Raw genomic sequence first — 9,797 nt, 5'->3', positions numbered from 1 at the left:
TGTGTGTGTGTGTGTGTGTGTGTGTGTGTGTGTGTGTGTGTGTGTGTGTGTGTGTGTGTGTGTGTGTGAGAGATTTAAATTATTATTTGAAGAGACACCACACCTGTATCCACATATGATCTTATCAGTGTTTTATGAGGCTGTACCAGAGACATTGATGAGCTCAAAGTTTGACCCTAAAATGAAATCAAGTGAAACTTGAGTGACTACCGAGGCATCCATTTTTCTTTCTTGCTTTCTTTCTTGCTTTCTTTCTTTTTCTTGCTTTCTTTCTTTCTTGTTTGCTTTCTTGCTTTTTCTTGCTTTTTCTTGCTTGCTTGCTTTCCTGCCTGTTACTTTCTCCTTTCTCTTACCCTTTCCTTTTGCCACCAAAATGGATAGGGTGCTCCTTGTGCTCATGCCAGAGGTGTGAGGTAATTTCCTGTTGTTGTAGTTGGAAAGATCAGAGTGTTCCTGACTGCAAGGCCTCATGGGAAATATGCCCCCTCTGTTCCTGAACCCTCAAGTGTTTTCATATTTCATAGTCTCCCTTTGTGGATATCCAGGAACATCTTCAGCTGAGAAAAATGATTCATGTAGAAGAATCTTTTAGGGGTAGGGGTTAGTATTTACCCTACTGGTTTTATAAAAAGCTAAATGTGTGCGTGTGTGTGTGTGTGTGTGTGTGTGTGTGTGTGTGTGTGTGTGTTGGGCTGTGAGTGCTCTGGAAAACCCCTGTGTTGTGCCACAGTGTGCAGCCCCTGAGGGCATCTTATCACCTTGTATTCTAAAGAAAAACAATTCATTAAATTCCTTTGGGCTCTGCCATGCTGACCTCCTGTTATAGCTCAGTAATAAAACATTTCTGCAGTTATTAGACTTCAAATTTTTGCTGAGATCAGCTGAAGGGTCTCATTGAAAATCGATCATTTCATCATTTAGAGAAGTAGACTCTTTATTTATTTATTTATTTATATTAATTTTATAATTATAGAAAACCAGCTGATCTGCAGAATCTGGCCCCAGGAACCCACCCTCCCTTCATCACCTTTAATGGAGAGGTCAAGACAGATGTCAACAAGATCGAAGAGTTCCTAGAGGATGTCCTCTGCCCTCCAAAGTTAGTGAAAGAGTGTGTTTGTGTATTTAAGTGTCACATGTCTGTCAACACCACGTCAAAAGGTTTTATTTGACGTATGTGTGTGTTTGTACACTCAGGTACTCTAAACTTAGTGCCAGACACCCAGAATCCAACACTGCAGGGATGGATATATTTGCCAAGTTCTCTGCCTTCATCAAGAATTCCAAACCTGATGCCAACGAGGGTAACCAGAAAGATTTCACTCTTTCACCTCCATACAAAAGGCCAAATGTATATTGTTCAGTGGAATAATCGCACGTTTGATAAGCTCAGTACAAACACTTTCTATTGCTCTAATTTGATAGACCTGGTTATGGTTGTTATATCTCACATTGTGCATGCAAACAGTGTTGTCTCTAGTTTAACGCAGGGCTTGGATCCAGTGTCTCATTTACATGCTTTAGTGCTCTAGGCAGGGCTACAATTTGATAGTTAGATCAACTTCCAGAGTAAACACTGTTACCTACAACTACGTTTTCGAAATAGGAGCGCCTATACTTTTATCAGAAGGTGTTGGTGTTGAACTTTTGTCAAAATGATAAATACGCTAGGAATTTGCCTTGATGCAATGCCGCACAATCTCAAAGACTCCTCAGCTCAATAAGAGTTTGGCAGTGACCCTGAACATAAACTAACTTCAAGAGTCTCCACCCTAGTAAAATGTTGACTGTGGGTGATAACAGCCCCTTCATTCCAGCTGGAGTCTGTCAACATTGTCTCAAGGCTAGCAGACAGCGCTGTACAGGAGAAATGGCTAGGCTATACCACCTCTCACGGAGAGAAAAACATGCCTTAGCATTTTAGTTTGCACACCTGAGTGTTCCTTTTTCCTTTTTCTTTTTGAAAGTTTAGAGCTAAATTGGTGAATTGTAAGGATCTGCTTTCAACGGAGTGTGATAATGCCCTTATGTGGCAGCTAAGTAGAAGTGCAACCAAACACTGCAATTATATTTTGACACTTTCTCCCTCTAGAGGGCAGATTATATTCTTTTTAACTGTAATCAGTTATTCCTTTGAATTTTGTACATTATAAATTATTTGATAATTATATATTTTATAATTATTGTATAATAATATATTGTGCAAAGATATTATTTTATAATTTGTCCACTTTGACAAGGCACTGCAAGATGAAGTAATTCTAGTAATTTTGTAACTTCTTCGTGTAGCTTGACAGTACGGTTGTAAATTTATTTATTAAACTTTATTTAAATTTTTCACAATTTGAAATTGATGCTCTGTCAGTAAATGAAGTGAATTGGTTAATTTACTGTGAATTATTGTTGTGTCTTTCCGATTAAGTAGTATAGTGTTTGTGATTTGTAAAAACACACTGACTTAAAAAAAAAAGCAGCTTTAAAGTGGCTGACTGTCTGCAAGGAAAGTTACATGAAGAACAACTTTGATATTATTATTATTTTATTAATGGAAATGTTTCTATTTTTCTATCCAAAAAAATTAATCTGGATTATTTAATCCAGTGCTTTAAGATTTCTTTTGGAGTGTTCACATAAATCATAATAATAATAATAAAAAAAAATTGTGAACCACAAACAAAACAAGTGTGAAAACAGCATCTTTGGCATTAACACAATGCAAGTTTTTTCTACCTAACTCTTTAACGGGTTTTGACATATACAGGTGCATCTCAATAAATTAGAATGTCATGGAAGATTGTGTAGCCTAGTGAACCAAACTGAGAGACCATTTTGAAGGCTCAGGAAACCTTTGCAGGTGTTTTGAGTTGATTAGCTGATTGGCATGTCACCATATTCTAATTTGTTGAGATAGTGAATTGGTGGGTTTTTGTTAAATGTGAGCCAAAATCATCACAATTAAAAGAACCAAAGACTTAAACTACTTCAGTCTGTGTGCATTGAATTTATTTAATACACGAGTTTCACAATTTGAGTTGAATTACTGAAATAAATGAACTTTTCCACAACATTCTAATTTATTGAGATGCACCTGTAGGTTTGGAGAGGGGACTGCTGAAGACCTTGCAGAAGTTGGATGAGTACCTGTGCTCTCCTCTGCCGGATGAGATCGACCACAACAGCATGGAGGAAGTGAAGGCCTCCACACGCAGGTTCCTAGATGGTGAAGAGATGACACTCGCTGACTGCAACCTGCTGCCCAAACTCCACATCGTTAAGGTAACAAGCCATACAGGTCATCCTACTGTATGCTGCAGATTGGAGATAATTTTATAGTATTATTTTGGACTTCAAATTATATTTTAATATGATTATGATGTGCAGTATTTCATGATGAACTGAGCAGGAAGATTTTCCAATAAATTTCCCCCCCCCCCTTTTGGCTTGCAGGTGGTGGCAAAGAAGTACAGAGGCTTTGAGATCCCTAAAGACCTGACGGGCATCTGGAGGTACCTGAACAATGCCTACAAGCGTGAGGAGTTCACCAACACATGTCCCAGCGACAAGGAGATTGAGATCGCCTACGCTGACGTAGCAAAGCGGCTTGTCAAATAATGGCTCAAAATCTTCTCCACACCGCTTCCTGCGCTGGGACTGTTTATTATCACATGAGAAAGAAAAAAACAAGCTATGGACTGCTTTTTTTTCCTTCTCTTTTATTTAGAGTAAATACCCAATGCATGATTTCTCCTTCCCCCGTTATAGCTCTTTAGGACATATCAATAATTTTCAGTGTGGCCGAGAGGCTGTTGTCACACTTTTTTTTGTTTTCATTTTGTCTTAGTTTAAGTGTTAAAGCAGGAAGAGCCGGATACTGTCAGTGTATCGATGGCTAATAGTGTGTGAGCATGTGACTCACGCATATCTATTCCTCTCACCCACACTATGTAGCAATAAGAGTGGGTTCACCAGCCTTTTGTTTTATTATGAATTTAAAATATGAAAAAGATGCTTTTTCTCAGCTTGCAAAGCCAACAGTTATGACATTTTTTTGTTTTGTTTCTATCTAAATGCATTTGAACAGTGTTGAAAGCTCCAGTGTTTATTTTCAGAGTTTTAGAGAGCAGTGGAGCACTCTGAACACACGAAGTCTCAAAAGACCCTTTATCGAAGTTTGAAATGAAGTGTATATTGACTTGCGTTGATATCAGAAGGCTGACACTTAAATATAAAGTTCATATCATACACATTAGTCATCAGTTGTTTGCAAAAAAGGCACCTTACATACCATGTAAATTTTAGCACCTGTGGCCTTTTGATGAAGGAAAGACCTCTGTAAAAGAAACTATAGATACATGAAGAGATTGTATAGATCTGCCTTATTCACTCTAGATTCATTATTTAACATAAAGAGTGCTGCACCATCATAACTGCATTCCACAGCATGAAACACATGAAGGGAATCATCTGTGTAGCTCTAGAGGTAGAACTACATCACCCGCACTTCACATGAAGTGTCCTTAACAATTTGAATAGTAGCAAAATGGGATTTTCTTTCTTTCTTTCTTTTTAATAAATGGTTTATATAGACAAAGAGCATCACATTTAAAGAAGCTGAATTGTTTTTAAGGTGTGGTGCTATCGAAAGAAGGATGCCTGTATAGACAGAAAAATTGCTTTATAGCCTTACCATGATAGTCTACCATGTTTGATTAAAGGCTCTGAGTAAAATACTGCATTTTATGTTGATACAGCGTTGAATGCAAGCTTGTAGTTTCTGATTTGGAAAAAGATATTAATGAAAGTTATATGTTGCCATATGTTTTTTCCAATTCTTTTTGTGATGGAGAATTATAAATATTGTTTTTGGTTTTCAGAAATGAATGTGCAAATTGTATACATTCATAAACTGAATGTAGAAGAATGATACTGACTTGTAATGACTCCTCTGGCCTTATACATTTTCTCAAGGTAGCAAAAAAGAAAACGTTAAGCATAGAATTAAAACTCAAATAGAACATAGAAGGACAAAGAAATTAAAGGATATTAAAAAGAGACAAAGTGAGAGTAAAATGAATTGAGGCACATCTCTCTGCTGTTGGAAATGAGTGAGTTGCTGCCCTGTGGGAACAAAAAAACAGGAAGATTGTGTTGCAGAGGGACTTGTTTTCTTTTTCTTCTCCTCGGTTTATGCTGATCCATTAATGGAGTGGATGGTTGAGTTTTTTTTTTTTTAAATCCGTGATTCAGTTCAGACCAGGAGATCATTGGCACACTATTAGAAAGTTGAACCAGGGCCACTTTGTTAAAAATCTGTTTTTCAGCTGTGTGCATTTAAAGGAATCAGCAATGTGCCATGTGTTTTGTTGTTTTTTTGAGAGATGCTCCCTCCATACTATTCACCTTATCTCTTTTTGAGAAACTGAATGTTAAAGTGTTGCTCTTTGTAGATTTCTGATTGGACCTGTGTATGTGCGTGCAAGGAACAGGTTTGACATTAACTATAAAAACACTGCATGTTTGCCATATGCCATAGCACTCTGATTAAATAAACTGTTGGCCGCTATGACAAATTTGGAGTATCAATTATTTTAGTATAAAATATCCATTCCATACTAATTAGTGGATTGTCACTTTCATACATATGACAGTCAGAGATTTCTGTCTTTGAAGGGCAAGACTCCCACTTCTTTGTTTCTTCCAGTTACGTCTGAGTCAGTCCTTCTCTTGAATGTTAAGAATAACCATGCACGCAGTATGTATTTAGCCATTGCTTAATGAGGGATTGAGAGTTACGGAGGTCAGCTTTTAACTATCATTGTGATAATATGCTGGTTTCTATCATTTTATAAAACAGGTTTAGTGTTTTAAAGTGAGACAAATCAATTAATACCACATCACCGAATTCACCAAATTCACTGCTAATTCTGTGTTTTTGTTTTTCCATAAAAAATGGTCACTTCTTGAATAATGTAATTTAGAAACTGACTTTTGTAAGTTAAAAAGATATTACAAAAGAGAATGGAAAGTGAAATTGAAGATAGGGAAAAACCTGTCAAATGTTTTCCAATTTAAACATGTTCCTAAGAAAACATGTTTAGTTTAGAACATTGGTAACACTTTACAACAAATTCATTTGTGAACATTGGTTAATACATAAATGTACATGAACTACCAATGAGCATTATATTTTTTATATACTATTTATTCTTTTGTATTTATTCAAAAAATACAATTGTTCGAGCTAGTTCACAGTGTATTAACTAATGCTAATACATTTTGATTTGTCAAAATGTATCAGTCAATGTAGAAATGAACATTAAGATTAAGAAATTAAATAGAACTATCATTCATTGTTAGTATGTTAACAAATGAAACCGTACTGTAAAAGGTTACAGGAACGTTTTTTGAAGATAAACATATAGAACATCTCTTTAAAATTAACTTCACTGTGATTGTATTATGACCATTTGAAATTTTACTAGCGAGTTTCATATTTCATTGAAATTAAGACGCTTGACCACCAGGAGGCGCTATAACCCTTTTCCATTCCAAGGAAATTACAGTAGTTGCGCCTCTGCAAATTTGCGCACTGGAGATTTGTTTTAATTAAACGAGCACTGTGTAAATTGACAATAGAAAATTAAGAACAAACTAGATGTCTATATATTCCAGTTTCAGTACATTATTATTATTATTATTTTAATTTCCTCTTGTGAGATTTTACAGCTCAGACGAGCTTTTGTTCTAACATAAAGACGGGAAAAGTACAAGTGAAGTTCAAAGCTGTGCGCTCCGCCCAACGCGCTCCCATGCGCTTCAGGATCAGGAGCGCGTGAATAACACCGAATCTCTAGCGCACGCCAAACAAAGCGTGCGCGTTTCAAACTTTCTGTTTTGACACTTTAGTAAGACTAAAAGGATACTTCACCTTTGTATATGCCGTAAATACTAAATCATGAGCATACCAAAGTCCAAATTGAAGAAACTGTTTGGGAAGTCAAAGAGTTTCGATAAGGAAAGCAGGGATGCTGACAGGACTGAGGGTCAGTGGGGCACTTCACCAGAAGACGACCGAGCGAGTTTCAGAGGTTCGGTTATGACTTTACCGTCGAGCCCTACAGATGTCACTTCATACCCGGACTCGCTGCCCACCAGCCCCAGCGTGAAGAAGAAGAAACGTTTCCCGACCTGGAGGTCCAAAAAAAGGAATAAAGATAAAGAGTTTCTCAGTAGTACCAGAGAACTGCTCGACCACAGGTGAGTGATCTGTCACCTCATTTCTAAAGCCCTTTCCCCTAAATATCTGTCAAGAGAATCTGTGAATGAGCACCATATGCTGGCATCTCTCATTATTTCCACACTCACTAATATTAGTTACTCTGGCAGGTTTTATAGGGGGTTTTGAGCACTTTTCACTTGGTCAGATGGGGGACCATCTTAAACCAGCTAAGGCTTCAGCAGGGAGTTAAATTTTAATGTTATCAATGATTTGGTAACTTTCTTCAATAAGTCATAAACAAGGTTAGCTAATCTTTTGCTCATGTACATTGCAACTTGAACTTTGACTGATGTATTCATATCTTAATTTGTGTGAATCTCAAAACCTGTCAAGAGCTGTCGTATTTCAACCTACATTAAAACGAAATAAGTTACATTTTGCAAAAAGATAATGAAGCCTTACTGCAGCATTATTCATCAATGAAACATTATTTGAATCATGACAATTAAGCACCTCCTCCCTCATGACCATTATTCAAAATGTCTTATTCACATTGTGTATAATTGTTAAAATAAATAAAAAGAAATAGTCGTGAGAATTTAAAAACATTAACATGTGTGTGTGTGTGTGTATATATATATATATATATATATGCCTATATTCCGTTTGATTTTGTAGTGAAATGTGACTGCATGTTTTTGTGAGATTCAGTCGTGTACATCAACAACATGAACTGTTATCTGATACTATACTAAATGTTTTTGTGTAGATGATCAGACATGGATTTATTTGTTAAAAATGGCGATATGGCGGACTGCCATGTTGTATGTGTACAGTTGTGTAGTGGAGACAATGGTGGGACATCCTGTACATATTTCAGGATTGTATTCCATATCACAATGGAAAGCTATGTCATTGGTTTGAGCTCTCACAACACTGCTGCATCTGTTTTGAGCTGATCAGCCTGTGTGACTCTGGTTTTTTTTTTTAAGACTTGTTATATCACTACTTGCCAAAGACCAAATCACTCTTTATTCCTCCCCAAACAATCCCACAATTCCAGCAAAGCTTCGCCTGTGTTGAACAATCAAGGGTTTGAACACAAAAGCAGAATCTGACAAGAATCAGCAGTGTTCATTATAGTCCCACTCTTGATTTATTTTCATCTTGCGTAATCACATTTAAACTTTGTTTGATTTGATGTAGAGAACATGTCGTTAAATAGACAAACATGCTTCTGTCTATTCAAGTGGATTTTGCTTGACTAGTTTAGGCCCTCACCTTTGTCTTAATGGGCATGTGACATCCTTGTATTTTGATAGCAGGTTTCTTCCTGCACAAGCTGGATGCTTTTTTGGATTTACTGACTCACATGTGCTGTGGTCTTAAGAAAAATAAATCTGTCGTGTAATTTTGTGATCTGTTCTTTCCAGATTACATGTTCACAGAGAAGCATAACAACATCCCAGCTAACAGGGGACGTTCTCAGAACTTTGACTAACGTTCTGGCAAGGTTCTTTCAAAGTTATGATCAAATGTTCTTTCAGTAACATTAATAGAATGTTTGTTATATTCTCTTTAATAATGTTCTTAAAACATTAGCACAAATACATTATTTATACATCGTTCATGAAATGTTTTCCCGGAAATGTTTTAGTTGGACGTTCATTGGACATTTTTTAATTGTTGCTACATGTTTCAGAATTGTTCAGAGAACATTGCAAAGTAACGCTCCTAAAATGTTTGCAAAATTATAAAATCAGATGTTCTTTTAATGTTCGCTTAACCGTGAAAAACTATTTTAAAACATTTAACCCTCATGTTGTGATCCGGAGAGGATTTTCTTTTTCCGGAAATGCTAGTTAATGTTATCGCTTTGGACTAAAACTTACTGACTTTGCTCACACAGGGTATAACAATAAAAATAAATTTTTTTTTGTCAAAAATGACTGGTCTACAAAAAATTGCTTATAAATCTTTTATTATGCTATGTTATTGCCAAATATTGGATTAAATATTTTTATCAACATGTTTTCTTTCGATTAGGACAGATTTTATATTTATTTTTCTGAACTGATTGATCTGAGCATATGTTGGGATAAGACCTAAAATAACCATTATTGTCTTTAATTAACATTTTCTGTACATTTAACATTTTAATTAGTATTTTGGAGATGTTTCTGGCTTTGCTCATTGAGACTGTTAAACTTACTTTATAATTATATGAATAAGCAAAAGAATACTTAGCATCGCTGCAGGAAGTAGAAACGGGTTCAGTTGGATGTGGATGGATGACTTTCAATCCCCAGACTAGACATTTTTCAGGGTTTTTTTTCTGTTGCACTTGTCAGTTTGTTTTATATTTAATCTTGAATAAGAATGCTGATATAAGTGATATGTCGCCTCACTTTCATAACAGATGATGTAAGAGAGACAAAATAGCAGCCTAATTTGATTTGACTATAGATTATAACATGCATAATTTGTTAAAGGCAAATATTAAAGGAAGTAAAGTCATCACTGACTACAGATGAAGAAGACTGGCAAGAATTTCCTGCTACTGTAGGCAAGAGTCACA

The 9,797-nt window shown here is 36.0% G+C and overlaps 2 protein-coding genes across 2 annotated transcripts in view; both read left to right on the top strand.

Moving 5' to 3' along the window:
* Window positions 1-5,272, top strand: part of clic4 (chloride intracellular channel 4) — a 25,801-nt gene extending 20,529 nt beyond the window's left edge. The window contains exons 3-6 of the mRNA XM_016442155.1: window positions 974-1,099; window positions 1,198-1,304; window positions 3,095-3,276; window positions 3,448-5,272. Coding sequence (XP_016297641.1) covers window positions 974-1,099; window positions 1,198-1,304; window positions 3,095-3,276; window positions 3,448-3,612 — 580 coding nt within the window. The 3' untranslated portion in view covers window positions 3,613-5,272. The remainder of the gene's footprint in view (window positions 1-973; window positions 1,100-1,197; window positions 1,305-3,094; window positions 3,277-3,447) is intronic.
* Window positions 5,273-6,847: 1,575 nt separating this feature from the next.
* LOC107654865 (absent in melanoma 1 protein-like) overlaps window positions 6,848-9,797 on the top strand; it is a 41,437-nt gene continuing 38,487 nt past the window's right edge. Inside the window, exon 1 of the mRNA XM_016442152.1 lies at window positions 6,848-7,257. Coding sequence (XP_016297638.1) covers window positions 6,956-7,257 — 302 coding nt within the window. The 5' untranslated portion in view covers window positions 6,848-6,955. The remainder of the gene's footprint in view (window positions 7,258-9,797) is intronic.

The sequence above is a fragment of the Sinocyclocheilus anshuiensis genome, unplaced genomic scaffold (genome assembly GCF_001515605.1).
Source record: "Sinocyclocheilus anshuiensis isolate Anshui unplaced genomic scaffold, SAMN03320099.WGS_v1.1 scaffold335, whole genome shotgun sequence".
Lineage (NCBI taxonomy): Eukaryota > Metazoa > Chordata > Actinopteri > Cypriniformes > Cyprinidae > Sinocyclocheilus > Sinocyclocheilus anshuiensis.
The sequence above is the reverse complement of the archived record's forward strand: the minus strand, read 5'-3'. Positions and strand labels throughout refer to the sequence as shown.